The 21,147-nt window shown below is 39.1% G+C and overlaps 1 protein-coding gene across 3 annotated transcripts in view; it reads right to left on the reverse strand.

Annotated features, from left to right (window-relative positions):
- Positions 1–21,147, reverse strand: part of SGCD (sarcoglycan delta) — a 421,373-nt gene that overhangs the window by 363,172 nt on the left and 37,054 nt on the right. The window contains exon 1 of one of the 3 annotated variants that reach the window (XM_008514833.2): positions 9,660–10,307. The exons of 1 other annotated variant lie outside the window; for it this stretch is intronic. In XM_008514833.2, coding sequence (XP_008513055.1) covers positions 9,660–9,836 — 177 coding nt within the window. In that variant the 5' untranslated portion in view covers positions 9,837–10,307. Of the gene's footprint in view, positions 1–9,659; positions 10,308–21,147 lie in introns of those variants that run through there. One more of the 3 variants, XM_070570404.1, reaches the window with a different exon arrangement.

Raw genomic sequence — 21,147 nt, forward strand, 5'->3', positions numbered from 1 at the left:
CAAGGAATAAAGGAATATTCTCAAGGGTACCTAACTAGTGAGTTGGTTAGGGTCTGGACTCAATCTCAGGCCCAATTTTCTTCCCGTTACACGTGGAATGAGACAAAAGCTTGGCTTTCTCTGGATAAGATGCAAGGTATTTATAATTACCATCTAGGTGCATTTAGTGTAGAATGCATTTAAAAGGCCATAAACTCTGCCACCACCTGACAAATCTGTGTTTTCCTTCGGGCCCTCTCATGGGAGTACTCAAGGCATTCGGGATACATCAATGAGCAAGAACACAGATCCCTAACCTCACGGCCGTGGCAGGAGGCAGTGATGGGAGAGACAGACAACAAGCGTGAAAACCGTGTTTGAAATTTATCTTACAAGAGAATGAGTGCTTACGGGGAAAAGACTTCCCCAAAAAAAAGAGACAGGAGAAAGGGGATCAGCAGTGCTGGGGGTTGGGGAGCAGAGAAGGTTCACATTTGAAAAGTGTGGGACAGGGTGACCTCCTGGAGAAGGCAATACCTGAACCAAGACTTGAAGGAACCTTGAGAGTCGTTGAAGACTTGTTTCTGCATAAAACTCAGACATCATTTTAAATGTGGTCCTTGATGTTGTAAGTTGAGGACCAGAAAAAAATGTATAAACTGAACACCACTGAACAGGAAAAATAATTTCAACCACCTGATGTCAAATTTAACAGTGTCTTTTTCACATGCAGAGGATGCTGCATCTACCCACCATGGCCTTGTCTGTGGCCAGCTTTCTTACAGGAGCAACAGATCCTTTTCAGCACACCAGCTACCCTGGGTTGTACGAGGCCAGTGCTTCCTGAATGCCCATGGAGGATTCTGACCAGAAGCAGATAATGACAATTGCAGTCCAGCCACTACAGCTTTTCTGTGACTTAGAGATCAAGTTGTATAATAAAATAGTGAACATGACTCAAACACTTAAGATCAGAGAACGAGACACAAAGCTTGAAGGGAACATGAACGATAAAACATTCAAACCGTTATTTAACAGATGAGAAACCCAGGTTGAGGGAGGTGGAGTGACTTAGTCAAGGTCACAGACTAAGTTAGTGACAAGACCAAAGTCAGCTAAACCGAAAACCAGTACGCTTCCCATACACTACAGGCTTCAGTCTTTGCAGCTTAAACTCTTGTTTGACAAGGACCATGCATATGCTTTTTGGACAATGCTCAAAGCAAATCACAAGAAAACTATCCATTTCCTAACATAAAGGAAGTATACAAAACTGATGAGAAACACTTGTGTAATGGTTACTATGTGCCAGACACTGTTCTAAATGCTTTGCTGAACTTATATAATCCTTGCAGACATATAACTATGAGGTAGGTGCTGCTGTTATCCCCTTTTTACAGTTGACACAACTGAGAAACAGAGAGGTTAAGTAACTGATCTAAAGACACTCAGCTTGTTAAAGATATATCAAGATATATCAAGAATTTGAACCTAGAGTGCCTGGCTGAAAAATCTGTTCTCTCAATTTTTGTATTAAATGCTTCCATTTATATGGATATACTTGGTCAGAACAGCATGATAACTAATTAAAAACGTGTTTTTGTAACAGTTTTAGCTAGAATTTCTCACCATGGATATTAATTTTAAGTCAATTCATCAAATACTTATTGAGCGACTACTGTATTTTTGCCAGGATGCATGTTATGCTAAGTCTAGGCATTTTTCCCCAAGTAATAAGCCGTCTTGACTATGTCTCTGAAACTCATAAATTTTTACAGCATCATGAAAAACAGCTACAACAAATTAGGCACATCCTTCCACAGTGATTCAATAGTTCCATAAAATTAGCATTGACCCAGTAGTCTCCCTTGACAATTGTGTTTGGCAAGGATCTTCAGCTATTACCTGGGCTTACAATGAAACCTGTGGTCTTAAAGGAAATGCTCTTCATCTCATTTTTAGTTTTGCTGTGGTTTTTTTTTTAAAGAAAGTGTCGAGAAACAAGAATGATAATGATAATAGCTAAAGGTTATTATGCACTTTGCTAAGCGCCTCAATTGCCTTCACATATGTAGGTATGGATATATGTACATATGCATATACGTCTATTGAGGTGTAACTTACTTCCAGTGAAATACACAGATACTAACCAGACAGCCCGAGTTTTACAAATTTGTACATCTGTGTAAACAATATTCAGTCAAGATAGGGAATGTTGCCATCACCTTAGAAACTTTCCTCATGCTCCTTCCTAATCAACCCCCATCCCCAGAGGCAGTGACTGTTCTGATTTCTATCACATCTAAAATTGGTAATCTTATGTACAGTCTCATGAGGTGGTTAATCAAGGAATGTCTACCTTTGAGACCTGTGGCTATCACGCTGTCCTACTGCATTGCTTCTCAATAGATACTTAGCCCATCTCAACAGTATCTTCTGAGAGAATTAACTCATAATGTCCTCACCTCTCTCTTACGTATCTAGAATGGTACTACATGTGCCACACTTGAAAATGGAAAAAATGGTCACTCGAATCATTTTCTATAGTCTGAGGTTCAGATGAGAAACCCTATTGAGAGCTTGCTAATGTAAATACCTACAGATCAGGAAGGTGCAGTCAATGAATGCAGCAGACATACGTCCTCTCAAAGGAACAGGAGCTTCCCAGATCACACCAACAGCCACACCGTGTGAAATCAGACCAGGGATGCCCATCTCCAGCTTTTTCTAGATATCTAGATTCATATACAATATCTCAGTACATTTAAATGCATTGTAAATAACTCAATTTTTAAAAAACACTTCATAAGTAGAATGTGCCTATCGGCCAGCCCTCAGATTGCCAGTTTGTGACCCGCTGTTTATATCCTCAGCCTGGGAAACACCAAGATTAGATTCATTAGTGACAGAAGTGAGGCCACAACCCTTTGAAGATCACAGTCAACTTTAGGAGTTTGTCTTTATATGGTAAAAGTTATGCTGTCCAGACTCTAGTCTCTTATCAACACTCCCGGCCACTCAGGGAAGCCAATGACCGTGGTAAACACACACTGCACACATGATAGAGGAAAGAAACTGGCAACAGAAGATGAAACAGAATAAAACAATAGAGGGAAAGAGCTAGAAAGAGTATAGAACGAGAGAGAAGACAACTATAGATAAGAACAGGAGAAGAATGAAAATGCTGTGCCTTTCTGCAGTTCTCTTTCATTGAATACGCCCTGAGTACCACAGCCCCAGTCAGAGTTGGGCCAACAGGGCGGTGTCGAATGATTTGCTTGGAGAAAGGAGCTCACCCTGATATTTATTTACTCTGAGCTCAATGAGAGCAGTTTCAGTGGATGAATATATTAACCCTGGCAAATAACTACAGGGTTTCTAGGAATTCAGAAATATATTCTTTGGAAGTCAGAGAGCTCACAAGAGAGTCTGATCCTATCACCCCAGCAAGGGAAAGTGGTCTGAACGAGGAGGGTGTTTCTAATCCCTGGCAATATAGTTTTTATCAGGAAGCTGTGCTTGCTTTAATCGGTACCATTGCATTATCGGTTAAAAGGAAGAATAAAGCCATTGCTTCCACATCCACTTACACACCCGGAGCTCCATTAGGGCAACCACCAGCAAAGATTTCTCAGCAAACCAATCTCACAGGATTTACACACTTAGTGAACCATGGTGACACGTCCCTCCCTGTGTCCTGCTGACTTGTCTGACAGGCAGGCCAGGGGCCACAGCTGACATGGCTTTCTTTATATAAGGAAGTTCACACTCGGCAACAGGAATTTGAAACAATAATGGAGATGATCACCTTTCGGTGGGCAATAAAGGTGAAAGAAAGAGGACAGCAGAATCTGCAGAGAAATTTGGGCAACATTGAAGCAGTAACCTGGATAACTCAGTGTAAAACATTCTCTCTCTGCTGATTGTCTCAACTCTTCATCTTGATTTGCCTATTTCATTCTCTGTCAGTCCGCCTCATGCTTTCTCAGTTAATATTAAGCGTATATAGCTAAAATACTTAAGTCCTTACTGTGTGCAAGGCACCGTGCTAAGTGCATTATATGCACAATCTCACAACAGGTAGATACTATTATGTCCATTTTAAGGATGATAAAATTGTGGCATGTGGAGATGATGTAACGTGTCCAAGGTCACAGAGCCAGGATCACAGTCCAGGTCTGCCTTCCTCAGAGCCTGGGCTCACTTCACAATATAATCACTCTCCTTCTGCTACAAGATCACTCCGCCTTCCATTCTTCATTCTTACTGTGCTTCTTGTCCGTTACAATCACCCTTTCCCCTTCGGTTGGTGAATAGATGTGTAGTGTCCTGTTCATGGAAGATGCACCCGTCAGATGACTGGAATTGAGTTCAGGAAGCCATATTTTTGTCTGGAGGAGGTTAACTGGAATATGTTCAGAGAAGAGTGAAGAGAGTAACGCAGGAAAAGACAAGGGAGAGATGAAACAATTCAAGATGCCCAGCCTTGGGAAAGGAAGACTAAGACATTCATAAAGAAAAGGGAGAGCTTTAGAATTACAAAACTCATAGATTGTGAGAAAGGGAAAACACTTTAGAGGCATCTGATCCCATTTTACAGATGGGAAAACTGAGATCCAGCTATTAGTGGCATCAAGATCTATCCCAAGATTTCTGACCACCTCTACCTTTACCCCCTCTCTTCACCTCACTTCTGCACCAAGTACCACCACCATCCTCAAATGTGGCTTAAGAGACTATGACAATGGCCATGGGTTACCAAGTACAGAGACACAAATTTGACTCAGTCTGAGGAGCCATGAGATGAGAAACAACTCCCCAAGGTGCCTTGCAGATTGTGAGGTTCTCCATCAGCGAGGGCATTGCCATCACATCTGGCTGAGATCTGTCACCAACGCTATAAATGGCATTCCTGCAGTGGGTAATGATTTAGCCACGGCAGTGCTAAACAAACTCAGTTCTGTGGACCAGAGTCTGGCTGGCTTCCACCACTCAGAGATTTTAAAAATATAAAGACTCCCCAACTCTAATCTCAGAAACTTTGATTCAGGAGGTTTTGAGAAACCATGGACCCAGGTGATTTCTGAAAGACCGTCTAATACCAAGATTCCATCATGATATTCCTTTCTCTAGCATGGCTTCTGAAGTATCACTCAGCTGTCATTACTGGGCAACACATACACCACGTGGTCCACACCAGACTCAGAGTCAAGGGACAAGAAGCCCAGCTGTTGTCTTGGACTGCCTGTGTTCCTCAGGCAGGTAACACATTTTCAGTCTTAGTGTCCACCTCTTTAAAATGGAAGGAATGGATTATTAGAGCAGTGTTTTTCAAATGTGTTTATTCATTTTTTTTAAAAAAAAAAGCTCAAGCATCTGTGGCCCAAACTGTCCAGGCCTAGCCCACAGACATCATCCCTGCTCTTTGCTGCTAATAGAACACTGACACACTCCTTATCAGGTAGACAGCTCCTGATCTGAACCCGTGGGCTCCTACTCCACACCAGAGGATGAAAGCTGATCGGTCTAAACCTATCACGGTAATGTCAGTCCATGGGGCCAGTGGGCACACAACCCTGTTCTGGCTGTGTATTCTGAGACATGAGGGGAAGTCTACATGGGAGGGGATCCCTCTGTGATTAAAGGAGCAAAGGTTCCTGAAGAAAAATAGTTTTTCCCTTTCATGTCCTGCCACCTTTGCCCTGACTTGAACACAACACATGGAGATGAGCACAGGGAGTTGAGCTCAAGCGCTGAGGATGGTGGAGCACAAAGGAAGCATTGGTCCTTGTGGGCATTGCTCAGTTGCTACAACCATCCTGGACTGTGTAGGTGTGGTCTACATATATATGTGCAAAAAGTAAGCCCTTACACATTTAGATTTCTGTGAGCAGGGTTTCTATTACTTGCAGCCACATGCAGTCTTCACTGATACACTATTAAAACTCTTTTCAAATGAAATCTCTTGCAAAACCCCAATATTTGAAACAAACAAGGGTAACTGGACTCCATTAGAAATGCAGATGGTGTGTTTCCATGACTGTTCCTCCCCAGATTCCTGAAGGAGTTCTTTCCATGGAACCAGAACTGGCCGGGATAAGCAATGCATCAGGGCTCCTCAGATCTTCTCAGGCATCTGAGAGTTTTCTAGCAACTTTGTTTTCGTGTTTTTCTTTCATTTTATTTTTACGTGTATATTTTACTTATGCAAATTCTGTCCTAGAAAATGCAGATCCAGAGCCAGCCCTGATGGCTTAGTGGTTAACGTTTGGGGTGCTCCACATCGGCGGCCTAGGTTTGGTTCCCGGGCACACAACCATACAACTTGTCTGTCAGTAGCCATGCTGTGGTGGCAGCTCACAAAGAAGGCCTTATAACTAGAATATACAACTATGTGCTGGGGCTTTGGGGAGGAGAAAAAGCGAGCAGGAGATTGGCAACAGATGTTAGCTCAGGGCAAATTTTTCTCAGCAAAAAAAATAAAATAAAATAAAAAATAAAAACATATATATACAACAAAAAGAAAATGTAGATCCAATTCATAACCAACAGCCACTACCACACAGTTTTGGTGCCTGCGTTTGTTTTCAGTGTACAATCATGTGGGCAACAAACGATTCCATTTTGTCAAGAATAATGAGAAAGGAAGAGAGTATGACATAACACCAATGGCACATTCCTTCCAGGGTGCAGGTCAAATGACATCATGACATACAAGTGAAAGTAGATCTGAAGAGAAAAAGTCATGGAAGAATTAACCGTCCATTCAGGATACAGGAGTATGAGTGTGTCAAAAACAAAATAATCTCTAGATACCTGTCATGTTCATGTTCTTGTCCATGGTGTAAGCCTTGTTAAATTCCAGTAAAATTTTCTATGTAAGAAACCAAAGTTGATAATCTGGATATTACTGTTACGTAGTTTTCTTTGTATTTAATTCATAAATTTGTTTTAGTGTTATAGCTGTTCAACAATGATTAAAATGGAGAGATAATATCTAGGTGGGTCTTTTTCATTTGTACATATTTAAAGAACAGTATAATAAAAATAATTAAATTAACTATGGAGGCATGGATCTTTTTTTCCCCTCCTGTTAAAAGGAGTCTCTATATTACACAAACTCAAGAAATTCTGAACTACAGGATGGTCCAAATCCCTTCCACATGGTCACATCCATGATTCTATTAACTTCCTTATCATATGAAACCAATATTAAACACTTTCACCAACAATGTGGTACATGCTCTTGGAGATGGTTTTTTAAATAAATAGTTAAAATTAAAGAAACTCATTTATTAAAATAAAGTATATAAAACATTTTATATTCCCTTTCAGAAGTTTGTCTTAATAATAAAGTTTCCACGGGCATGGCCTTGGACAAGTTTTCCTCACTGTGATCATTCGCCCAACTCCACCTGGTCCCTTCACTCAACACCTCCAGCAGGAGTATCTTAGGACAGAGCAAATACGGGTTAAAAATAAGGCCTTAAGAGCCTGCCTCCTCCTTGCTTAAGAAATCTGAACCCTCGGGTGATGCCATTCTTACAAAATGTGCTTTCTGATTGCTTCCAGAAGGCACAGGAGGGCAGACTGACCATGGGGTCTCCTATTTCGAAGAGGGTAAAACAACTCTCCTTTTTGAAGCCACGGTTTATCCACACACTTCAAGTCAAACAAATCAGTGCCTGCTGGTTTTCACAGCTTCTAGAATGTGGTTTCATTCCTGTGCGCAGATCTCTTCCCTCTGTCCTCGCTGCCCGGTTTTTGGTGTGGCCCCTCCTCTCTCCTCGTTGCCTGCACCTCTGCCCTGGATTTCTTCCATCCAGGATAGAGTCTACTCTCCATAATTTTTTTCCTTTTCAAATGCCAAGGGAGCTTGATTTTTGCTCCTTTACTTGTAAAAGAAGGAAAGTATAGAGTTTCCTCCAAGTTTTAGACACTGCTGTTCCTAATCCTGCAACCGAGAGTTGCTATTTCATGCCTGTTCTTCTCAACGCTTGATGAGCAGCACTAAATTTAGAGGAGGATGACGTTAGAGCTCACTTGAGTCTCCTTTTTCACTGGCAGTGGGCTTGGCTAGGGTTCATGTTGGTTCCCAATCTGTCTTGGCATTTTGTTCACTCAGTAGGCGCTTATGAAAAAAAGTGTAGCCACTGTTTCTCCTGATTTCCAGCTGCCCTCCCTTTTTTGTCTCACATCCTTCAGTTCCCAAACCCTCCCCATCCGAACCCAACACAAACATGAGGTTGATGAAGACAATATTTGTGAGCCCTGTCTTAGAATATGAAATCCTGCTGCCAGCCATTTCCCAATTTCCTCCTCCAAGTGCAAAACTGTAGAGAAAATAAAATTGCTGGCTGAAAGTCCTGACTTTCCACCAATAGGACACAATGTCTGCCCACTCATCCTAGATCTTACACAGAGAAAGATATGAAAAACTCCAGCCCTCCACTCTTCATTCTCCCATTAACCTTACTCTCTACCATTAATGATTTGTTGAAAGATTTTTAGCACTGAAGTAAACACATACCTGTTTTTATAGAGGTCCACCCTGAGAGGTCTAGCCACTCTTATGCCATTCTACCAATATCCAAGAATCCATTCATTCATCTATTTCCCCAACCAGACTCTTGGCTGAGCCCTTTTTGGAAAACACCATTGCTGTCATTGTTTGTTCTGCCAGTAATCACAAAGCTGTAGTAAGATTTAGTCCAGCTCTTTCTGAGTTGAACTAGTTTCTTAAATGCAATTACATTGTATTGTGTATTTTCTAAATGCTAAGCATAGAATAAGATATATCTTTCTAAGGGGGGGTAAAAATCTACATTGCATTATAGCTGATATGTATAGGAAGAATTATTTAAAATTTGAATTTTTTAAAAAAGCACTCTTCAGTAAACTATAAAATAAAATCAATTGATCAATGAAATAAAATTCACACCATCATGTCTCTGTCTTTCAACAATGATTTTGAGAAAACTGCCATTTTCTGTTCCTCCTTAGTTGTTTGTATTTTATAAAATACAGAACTATTTTGTGAGAGTAAAATTGCCAGTGACTTCTTCAACTCAGAAAAATTGAAAATTATTGTAGAAATAGAATTACAAATGTTGATCTAGCGTATTTCTAGGCAAATATATCAGTAGGCTCTTTAATGACAGTCAAAATCCCATATAATAATAAAAGATGCCAGGAACTCATACACACATTTCTGCTCCTACACTCTGAAAGTGTAATCCAAAATAGAAACTACAAACTCTGATTCCCTCCTAAAATGAGAGCCATTTTCTGCTAAAAATGTGCCTCTCAAAACTCTCATGAAGCAAAGAGCACAGATAATTTCATCCAAAATTATCTTTCCTGCCAATGAACTGTCCTTCTATGCAGAAAAGTTACAGAAGGTTGGAGCAGAGTGACAGTATAAGCATTCACATACTTTCCTTTTTCACAATCGTGTTGCCAGCTAAATCCTAACTTTCACAAGTGTCTCTGCCTTGCTGAAATCAGATCTCAAAGGGGCTTGGGGAAAGAAAAGATTCCAACTCCACACCAAATGTTTAAGTGATGGAGTTCTAACTTGTTCACACATACACACAGAAAGCTCAGAGTACTTGCAAACAAACAGCAGGTTTAGAGAGTGAAGAGAAGCGTGGAAATGCAAGAACTTCACAGCACCCTACCTCTCTTGTCTGCTTCACAAAGCGGCTGATGAAAATCGCCCACAATCCCGGAGTGTGCTGAGAGGCTCTGAAGGAGGCGACCGCTCGGCGGCCGAGTGGGAGCAGGCCCAGCCTGTGTTCAGAAGCTGCCCCAGTCAGATTTTCCAACTGTAGAATTGCAGCCAAGTCCCTGCCCATGCCTGAAGAATTTCCTGAACAGCATTCCCGTTCTTTTTCTGACTGCTTTGAAACCGTACTCTGTCTGTATTTCAATACGGCTTTGTCAGGCCAACTCAGAGCTACTGGGCTGTCTCCAGCTATCAATGGGAAACACGTGTGTCAAGCACAGACTCGCTCCCCTGCAACAGCGCCTATGGCGTCTGCTGGGCTCGTACTCACAACCACAAAGGAAACCGCTTCTAGAACCAGTTCGGAGTTTTCTGCCATTCTCCGGGCTCTGCTCTCTGGTGCTAGATGCTGGCCATGTCTTCTTTCTTCTGCTCAACACTGCCCCTTGTTAACCTGCTCCATCCACATGCAGTCGCCAGCTGATCCCTGTTAGCCCCCTGAGCTCTCGCCAGTCCTGATAACGAGCCTATTACAGCAAAGAGATGTGAATTCTAATTTGATCTCCCTACCTGCCGTTGCCTCAGTCTTTGCTCAGAGTTTCAATTGCTGGAGGGGGAACAATATTTTTAGCATTTCCAAACTGGCTCAGTACTTCAGAGTTGTTCCCTCATCCCGAGGTGTGCATCTATCCTGCTGCAACTAAAAATAATGCAATTATTTTTCAGGCACTTTTGTTGCTCTCTGTTCTGTAACGGTGCTGGTCCAAAAACGTAACATTTTAGAAGCTTTTGAAATGTGTGTTATGGTTATAGGAAATAGAAAGGAGAAAGGAATGTGCATTTAATCAGAATGTGTCCTAATTCTGTGCACCTGTGATTATTTCTGGATGACACTCCATCAAAATGTCCTGTGTACATTCTGCTGGATTTGGTGGCCTACCTTTGACATTTCTTCTTTCCGTAAAACAAGAGGAAATCTCTAAAGATACAAAGAGGACAGCCCTCTTCTCCCACAATGAAAACCCCACATCTAAAGAGCCAAAGCTAAGTTGTCAAGGTAACATTGTAGAAAAGAGATGATTTAAAAAGAGCCTCATTTGTTTTGAGTTTTTTCTTTTTCTTTTTTGGTATTAATATTTTACTTCCTAAAGTCACACCCCATTAGCAATTTATTTTAAAGGACAGGCTTGCCAGATTTTAAAGTGTTGTGTATTCCTGAGGGGGTGCTGTAAATAATAGGATTTGGTGGGGTCTTGAGTTTAGCATCAAATCACAATGGGCACTCTGAGCAGGATTAGATTTTTGCCTTGGGAAGCACTGTGCATATGTGTGTTGGGGGAGGGGAGCATGTGCACCTCTAAGGTCAGGATGCAATTACAGATTCAGAGAACTTCAGAGTTGGAAGGAACCCCAGAGACCATCCAATCTAAATCGTTTCTACCCTTCATTTTATACAGAGAAATGGAGGCCCAGACAGCTGCAATGACTCGTCCAGTGTTGCAAAGACAGTTAATGCCAGAGGTAAGACTAGAAAACTGGATTTGTTTGTAATTTTCCATGTGCTTTCTCTATCCAGCATCATTTGGGAAAGGCGATATCATCTAACCTTCACAAAAGCAGGCTTGTAATCAGTTGTCCTGGGTCTAATCTTAGTTCTGTCTCTTACTGGCTGTGAATCCTGGTCAGCTTGCTTATATTCTCTGGACCTCAGTTTCCTCATCTGTAAAATGGAGACATTAATGGAATCTACCTCATGGAGTTGTTGAGGATTCAGTGAGATAATCCGTGTAAAGCGTTTACTACAGGGCCTATAAATAAATTTCAGTTTAGTTTTCTTTTAATGGAGCAAAACCAAGACCCTTTCTCTTACCTAAAAGCAAAATTGCATTCTCACATCTAGCTTGAGTTCCTAAACTGTTTGATTGGCTAGTTATGTTTTCTGCCATCTTACCTTGATGTAACAGGGGCCTATCATCTTAAACACAGGCAAGTGTCCTAATGCCTTGTAGGAACACTAAGCCAACTATATGGCTACTTTTCACTTATTCCCTAATATAACATTGGAGTCTTTCCTCAAGATTAACTCATGGGAAAGGAACACAGTGAGACCAAATCTGCAGTCAGTTACACGAGGCTGAACAAAGCGCCATTTGCAGACGACTAGACTTCCTCTCCAAACCTGAGCTCCTCAAGAAAGATTACCATTCTAAAAGAAGGAGACCATTAACAACTGCAAATCCCACATTTGATATCTTCAACGTCCTAAATTAATAACAACAACAACAAAAACAAAATAAAGTCCTATAAATTGAGGAAGAAATATTACTACAGAAACAACAAATTCTAAAGAATCAGATTTCTACTTGGGGTTCCAGAACCTTTGTCTTAGGGCCAATAGTAGCGAGCAGTTGACGAAGCACTCACTACTTAATAATCACGTTTAGTGGGCCCAGGTACTCTTGGGGAAACAAAAGAGTAGCAGGAGTTAATTTTGAGTGGTTTACAAACATTTTAGTAATCAATTAAAAAAGCAAACAAACATAAAACAACTGAAAAACCATTCTCAGACTTACAGAAATACAGAACGATGGTGATATGGTCCAAACGATGCAGCCCCAAAATCTCCCCAAATACTTGCCTCACGGCTCATTTCAGTGTATGTGTAGAGAGACCTCAGTCTGAGACCCAGCTTCATTACTACTAGCTAGAAAATCCTGAAAAGTTACTTAACTCTTGTAATGTTAGGAAAAATTATCCAAAACTTGAAAATAAGGCCAAAGGTAGTCATGCTCTTTCACAATCACATGTGGCAATTATTTAACATGCCCTCTCAAGAATTACTGAAGGGAAACGTGCTTTGTTCCATTCACTGTTTACTACTGAATAAAGGTGCCAAATTTAGTCAAGTTGCACGTTACCTTGGAGACTTCTGTTTCTTAAAGACACAAATTCTCTCCAGTAGAAAAAATGATCGCAAATGTGATGGTTTATTGCCATATAAGACATGAACCAGTTTTGCATGTAAATCTGGCAATCTTGTCCTAACATTGCTTTATTAAGGCACCTGTGAACTAGGAGCTCCTCCTTGGAGCTGGTCTTACCATCATTCTCGTTCCCTCGTTAATGAGTCAGATAAAATCTTGGAAGTATTGTCACTTTATATTTATAGGAATCATGCTTTTAACTTAAAAATTATAGTCTGATAACTTTCATTTTCCTCATCTGTGTGATGAGTGTTATAAGTCTTATGTGATGTAATGCGTAATAAAGCACTTAGCAAAGTGTATGGCACATAGTAACCGCTCAAACTGTGCAAGCACTGCTTTTATTTATTGCTATAATATTTGGTTTTCAGTTTTGTAAAGGACTCTAGAGATTGCTAGGCTAGATAACTCATCAGTGTCCTGTTAATTAAAAGGTCTCCTGTTATACCTTTTAATCCTTGCCATTGGATTCTGAATTTCTTCCACAATGGCCACTCCAGTGGAATTCTTCCACCTCTTTGCTTTTCAGAGATTTCTGCTTTTTCGTGTGTGTGTGTGAGGAAGATTGGCCCTGAGCTAACATCTGTTGCCAATCTTCCTCTTTTTGCTTGAGGAAGGTTGTCACTGAGCTAACATCTGTGCCAATCTTCCTCCACTCTATGTGGAACACTGACACAGCTTGGCTTGACAAGCAGCGTTAGGTCCGCACCAGGGAACTGAAGCTGCGAACCCCAGGCTGCCAAAGCAGAGTGCATGAACTTAACCACTATGCAACCAGGTCAGCCCCAGAGATTTCTACTTTTAATGTTCTAAAATTAACAACTAAAATACACACATACAGACTCTATAGCTGCTAATCATAAAAGTCAGTTGAAAATTTCGACCTTAAGGATCATGCGAACAAGAAAACTTCATTCTATAGTAGAATATAACTCCATGAGGACCAGGGTTTTTGTCCACACCATCTCCTGCCATTTTTCCAACATCAAGGATTGTATATAGTTGGCCCTCATATTTATCCTTTGAATAAATCACACACTTTGACTTACTTGAAAATAGGGGTCCTAAATCATCCTTCCTTAAGAATTATTTTGACCACGGTTTAAACGTATCTCGTACCATTGGGTCATTTCTCCTCTTCATGGCTTAGATGCCTTTTATCTGGTTTGATTTCTTCTAGGAATGTTTTATTTTGGCTAATTTCCTCTTAAAAAATTTGGTGTTGAGAGGTGAACAAACTTTTCAGGTGTGCTGGGTCTAATTTGTGGGCAGAGGAACAACTCCCTCTCTTATTTAGGAAGTCTACTTCTATTCATGCAATTCATGATCATACTAGGTTTGGGCACTAAGCTTCAGTCATTCTGAGAAGGCAGCTTGGAGAGCCTCTGCATCACAGGTGCCCTTGTTAAGCTACATCTCCTACATGGTTCACATCTGTGATTCTTAAGCCCAGTTTTATGTTAGACTCATCCAGAGGGAGCTTTTAAAATGACTAGATCCAGGGGCCCACCTCAGATATTTTGCTTCTATTAGACTAGGATAAGAAGCAGGTAACAGTATTTTGTTTTGAGTCCCTCCTCCAGATGATTCTAATATGAGACAGACTTAAGAATCACTAAGTTACAGCAATAACTTAAACTTTTAAAACATAAACCTAATTGTGTCCCTCTGTGAACTAAAATCCTTAAGTGGCTCACCGTTGCCTGAAAAGGAAAGACAGCAACCCTCACCACTGCTTGAAAGGCCTGGCTTGATCTGGTCCCTTGTCTACCTCTGCAGTCTCATCTGTCGCCACTCTCCCTTCTTCCAGTTCTTCAAAGAAATCATGTATCTTTCCACTTGAGAATCTTCAAAACAAGCTGTTCTCTGTTTCTGGAAAGATTTTTCTTTTTTGTGGAAGTTACTCTCACTCTCGTGTTTTCATCTGTTTAACACCTATTCAACCTTCAAATTTATACTCCATTATCACTTCCTCTACAATTCAGTTGTCCCTGAACTGCCGGAATGAACACTCCCTGTTCTATGTGCCCCAAGACTAGCACTTATTGTAGATGTGGTTATGTATTTATTTGTATTTTTATCTTATTCATGTCACTCTTTCCTGATAGAAAATGAATATCCTCCAAGAGGACAGAAACCAGGGCTGCTTGCTCACCACCGTATCCTAGTTCCTTGCACCATGCCTAGCTCATAGGGAGGGTGCAATAGTGATTTTTAAAGTAAATGCAGTTATTTTTTAACCCAAGTACAAGAGCATGCATATAACCCCACTTTCTTTATCTTGAGTCTTCAGACTTCGTTTCTTCTTTCTTACATGTTAAAATACATGTATTGTATCCTGAGTTCTCTATGTCATTCACATATTTATCTAAAAGACTTTGTGAGAAATTACCAATTCAAGGGCTTAGCAAAGCGCTTAAGCTCCGAGGTATAAGGTAGGACAGCTATGATTACAGGGAAGAGGGTTTGCTGTGCCACTCACTCACTCGGGAGGGCAGACTAAGTTGAGAAAATACTGTGGGGTCATACAGAAGCACAGAACAGTTATGGAACAGACCTGAAAAGAGGGATTATTTAGGGCCCTTTTGATTACAGTGGTCAGAACTCATTCAAATTAGCCTAAGGGAAAAAAAGAGGGGGGGTTCCTAAATCATATAACTGAAACCCCAAGTGGTGGATCTTAACATGGGATGAGTTTAGCAGGTAAAATACAATCAAGACTCTATCTTTCTCTTCTCCTTGAGGCTTTTCTTGGCTTCATTCTCAGTTGTGCTCTCTCCATTGGGGAGTAGGACATCCGCAGGTGGTCTCAAGCTCACTTTCACAGGGAAAATAAGAGATCTCCTCCAGGAAGGACTCTAGATGGCCCAGCTTGAGGCACGTGCTTATCCCTGAACAAATCCCTATGAGCAGGAGGAGGAGATCCTCCTGTTGGCCATATTTGGCTCATATGACAACCCTGGAGACTAAAGGGAAGGAATCAGCTCCATCTGCACCACATGGATTGTGGAGGCTCATTAAGGAATTGAGAAAAAGTAGTAGGCAGACAAAAGCCCCATGGGAGCTACGGATGATAGGGCACACAAGACATATTCATAATCTTGCCCAGGGAAGGTTCTTTAAGAAATATTATGAGGCAATATTTAATCAAAGGATGGAAAAAGTATTTACTCTTTGCAAGCCAAAACAGTTGAATTAGAGTTAAACTAATGGTAGACGATAAGAACAGTAACATTACGCCAGTCTTTCATTTAAGGGTTCATTTCACAAATAATACCTGATGGGAAATGACTCTTGCCTTGCTCTGTCTCTTCAAAACAGACAGAGCAAATCTGTTCCTGCTTTCCAATGGCCAAGGGCAAAATTATCTGCTTGACTTTGAAGAGACTTTTTTGTGGAGGGAATCTAGATCAGGAAGTTTGGCTCAGTGACAAATCAATGACCCACAGTTTTAAGAATATCTCCATTGGCCAGACACAGTGTCTAAGCTGAAGTCATTTTCTGTTTTGGAAATTCAAATATATGCATGGAACATAATGAAGGATTCTCAAGCAAAGTCCTTATTTTGAGAAGGAACTGACATGTTTGATAATCTAATGTGACTAGTAATGAAAGACATTGCAAATACATCTTTTTAAAAGAAATTAGTTAAACAATGTAAAGAAAATCCTGGTATAGTTGCATAGTTGGTAAACATTCATTCTTTCCTTTTCAGCACAAAACATTGATCAATGCTTCCGAAATTTGTTCTGGTCCATAATTTCTCATTGTATTACAGCTTGTTGAAAGTAAAACTTGTGATATATCACATTTTTATTTGGAAATAAAATTTATTGATGAATAAAAATGGGCCAGACTCCATGATAGGCACTCTATACTAGGCAGAAATAATTAAGACCTGTGCTTGAGAAATGATAGCATCACTCATCTTTATTTTTACAATCATATCAGTGCTCAATGGTACAAAATACAACTGTTGGATGCAGGAATTCCAAGCTAATTACAAGCCCCCTGAATGAGAAGTGCTGCTTGAAACCAAAGCCAAGCCTCAAAATTCAACTCCAAACCTAAGTAACTCTACACCAAAAAAATCAAAAGCTACTAAGAAGAGAAAATTCAATACTATATATTTCAAATTATTTGATTTTTAGAAGAAACTCATTTACATACAGCACAGTGTCTGCCACATAATAGCTACTATTTTACGGTTACAGTGTTTTACTAATAATGAACATTGCTAGTAATAAAAAATATTCTGACATTACCAGACAAACAAATGCTGAGGGAGTTTATCACCACTAGACCTGCTTTACAAGAAATGATAAATGGAGTTCTTCAAATTGAAACGAAAGGATGCTAAATAAGAACATGAAAAATGAAAGTATAAAAATCACTAGTAAAGATAAATATATAGTCAAATTCAGAATATTCTAATACTGTGTTGGTGGTCTGTAAATCCCTTTTAACTCTGGTTTCAAAGCTAAGAGACAAAAGTATTAAAAATAACTACAGCTACAAGAATTTGTTAATGGATAAACAACATAAAAAATGTGAAGTGTGGCATCAAAAGCATAAAATGGGGGGGAGAAGTACAAGTATAGAGTGATTTTGTATGCAATTAAAGTTAAGTAGTTATCAGCTTAAAATAGACCGTTATAACTGCAAGATGCTTTATGTAAGCTTTGTGGTAACCAGAGAGAAAACACCTCTACTAGATACACAATAGCTAAAGAGAGGAATCAAAGCATACCATTACCAAAAAAAATCAACAAATCACAAAACAATACAGGAAGAAAAGGACAAAGAAACCACAAAATAGTAAGAAAACAACTAACCGATCGATAATCAGTTTAACTGCACATGAATTAAATTCCTCAATCAGAAGACACAGAGTGGCTGAATAGATAGAAAAATGAGATCCAACAATATGCTGCCTACAGGTGACTCAATTTCGCTGTAAGGACACACATAGGCTGAAAATGAAGGGATAGAAAAAGATATTCCATGCAAACATAACCAAAGATAGCAGGAGTGGCTATACTTTTATCAGACAAAACAGACTTTCAGTGAAAATCTGTCAGAGGAGACAAAGAACGTTACTGTATAATGATAAAGAGGTCTATTTATCAACAACATATAACAGTTATAAATATATATGCACCCTACATAGGAGCACCTAAATATATAAAGCTAATATTAACAGAACTGAAGGGGGAAATAGACAGCAATACAGTAAGAGCAGGGAACTTCAATACCTTATGTACAACAATGGATAAATCATGCAGACAGAAAATCAACAAGGAAATTGTGGTTTTGAGTAACATTATAGACCAAATGGATCTAAAAGACTATATATATAGCATGTTCCATCCAACGGCAGCAGAATACACATTCTTCTCCTGTGCTCATGGAGCATTCTCCTGGATAGATCATACACTGGGCCACAAAAAAAGTCTTAATAAATTGAAGAAGATTGAAATCATATCAACTATCTTTTCTGACCACAATGGCATGAAACTAGAAATCAGTAAAGGATAAAAGCTGAAAAATTCACAAATATGTGGAAATTAAACACACTCCTAATAAACCAATGGCTCAAAGAAGAAATAAATAAAGAAAAACAAAAAGTATCTTGAAACAAACAGAACTAGATACACAACATACTAAAACTTATGGAATGAAATGAAGCAGTTCTAAGAGGAGAGTTTCTAGTGATAAATGCCTACATTAGGAAAAAAAAAGATTTGAAATAAACAACCTAACTTTACATCTCAAGGGAGTAGAAAAAGAAGAAGAAATTAAGCCCAAAGTTAGCAGAGGGAAGGAAATAATGAAGATTAGAACAAAAATAAATGAAATAGAGACCAGAAAACAATAGAAAAGAGCAACAAAACTAAGAGTTGTGTTTTTTGAAAAGATAAAAAGAAATTGACAAACCTTCACCCAGACTAAAAAAGAAAAGAGAGAGGACTCAAATAAATAAAATTATAAATCAGAGGAGTCACTACACCTGATATCACAGAAATAGGAAGGATAAGAGACTACTTTGAACAATTGTGTGCAACAAATTGGATAACCTAGAAGAAATGGATAAATTCCTAGAAACATACAACCTACCAAGACTGCATATTGAAGAAAGAAAATCTGAACAGAGTAATTACCAGTAAGGAGATTGAAGCAGTAATCAAAAACCTCCAACACACAAAAGCCCAGGACAAGATGACTTTACAAGTGAATTCTACCAAGCATTTAAAGAAGAATGAATGCCAATCCTCAAACTCTTCCAGAAAATTGAAGAGAAGGAAGCACTTCCAAACTCATTTTACAAGGCCAGCATTACCCTCATACCAAAGCCAGATAAGGACACTACAAGAAAAGAAACTTACAGGCCAATGTCCCTGATAAACACAGAGGCAAAAATCCTCAACATAGTATTAGCAAACCGAACTCAACAGCACATTAATAGGGTCATACACTGTGATCAAGCAGGATTCATCCCTGAGATACAGAGATGGTTAAACATACACAAATCAATGAATGTGATATACCATATTAACAGAATGAAGGATAAAAACCATGTGATCATGTCAGTAGATTCAGAAAAAGCATTTGATGAAAATTCAACATGTTTTCATGGTAAAAACTCCCCAAAATTAGGTAAAAAGGGATGTACCGTCACATAATAAAGCCATATAAGACAAGCCTACAGCCAACATCACACTCACCAGTGAAAACTTCCCGCTTTTCAGGAACAAGACAAGAGTGCCTACTTTTATTAAATACGCTACTGAAAGTCCTAGCCAGAGCAATTATGCAAGAAAAAGAAATAAAAAATAACCAAACTGGAAAAGAAGAAGTTAAATTTTCTGTTTGAAGATAACATGATCTTATATACATAAAACCCTAAAGATTCCAAGAAAAAATTGTTGGAACTAACAAATTCAGTAAAGTTGCAGTATAGAAAATCAATATACAAATATCAGTTGAGTTTATATACACTAACAACAAACCATCAAGAAAGGAATTAAGAAAAGAATCCCGTTTACAATAGCATCAAAAAGAATAAATAGAAATAAACTTAACCAAGGAGATGAAAGATCTGTACACTGAAAAACTTAAAACATTGATGAAAGAAACTGAAAAAGACACAAATAAGTAGAAAGATATCCCATGTTCATGGTTGGGAAGAATTAATATTGTTAAAATCTCCATACTACCAAAAGCAATCTACAGATTCAACAAAATTTCTATCAAAATTCCAATGGCATTTTTCACAGAAATAGAACAATCCTAAAATTCGTATTTAATCATAAAAGATGATGAATATCCAAAGCAATCCTGAGACAAAAGAACAAAGCTGGAAGCATCATACTTCCTTATTCAAACTATACTACAGAAGCTATAGTAATCAAAACAATACAGTACTGGCATAAAAACAGATGCACAGACCAATGGAACAGAAGAGAGCCCAAAAATAAACCTGCACATATACAATCAACTTATTTTTGAGAAGGGTGCCAAGAATACACAATGGGGAAAGGATAGTCTCTTTAATAAATGATGCTGGGAAAACTAGCTATCTACATGCAGAAGAATGAAACTGAATCCTTATCTTTGACTACAGACAAAAGTTGACTCAAAATGGATTAATGACTAAAATTTAAGACCTGAAACTGTAAAACTCCTAGAAGAAAACAGGAAAAATCTTGACACTGGTCTTCATAACGATTTCATGGATATGACACCAAAAGCACAGGCAACAAAAGCAAAAGTAAACAAGTGGTACTACATCAGACTAAAAAGACTTCTGCATAGTCAAAGAAACTATCAACAAAATGAAGAGGCAACCTATGGAATGGAAGAAAATACTTGCAAATATCTGATACAGGGTTAATATCCAAAATACATCAGGAACTCATACAACTCATTTGAAAAATACAAATAACGTGATTATGAATTGGTCCCAGGACTTGAATGTACATTTTTCCAAAGAAGATATAGAAATGACTACACCTATGAAAAGGTGCTCAACCCCACCAATCATCAGAGAAATGCGAATCAAAACCACAATGAGATATCACCTCACACTTGTCAGGATGGCTATTATCAAAAAGTGTTGGCAAGGGTGTGAAGAAAAGGGTACCCTGTGCACTGTTGGTGGGGACGTAAATTGGTGCACTCATTTTGGAATACAACATGGAGCTTTTCCCCAAAATTGAAAACAGAACTACCATATGATCCAGCTATCACACTTCTGGGTATATTTATCCAAAGGAAATTAAATAAGGATCTTGAAGAGATATCTGCACTCCCATGTTCACTGCAGCAGTATTCACAATAGCCAAGGTATGAAAACAACCTAAGTGTCCGTAGATGTATGAATGGATAAAGAAAATGTGACATATGTTTGTATGTGTATATGTGTTTGTGTGTATACACACAATGGAATATTAATCA

Source organism: Equus przewalskii, chromosome 13, assembly GCF_037783145.1.
Source record: "Equus przewalskii isolate Varuska chromosome 13, EquPr2, whole genome shotgun sequence".
NCBI classification, from domain to species: domain Eukaryota; kingdom Metazoa; phylum Chordata; class Mammalia; order Perissodactyla; family Equidae; genus Equus; species Equus przewalskii.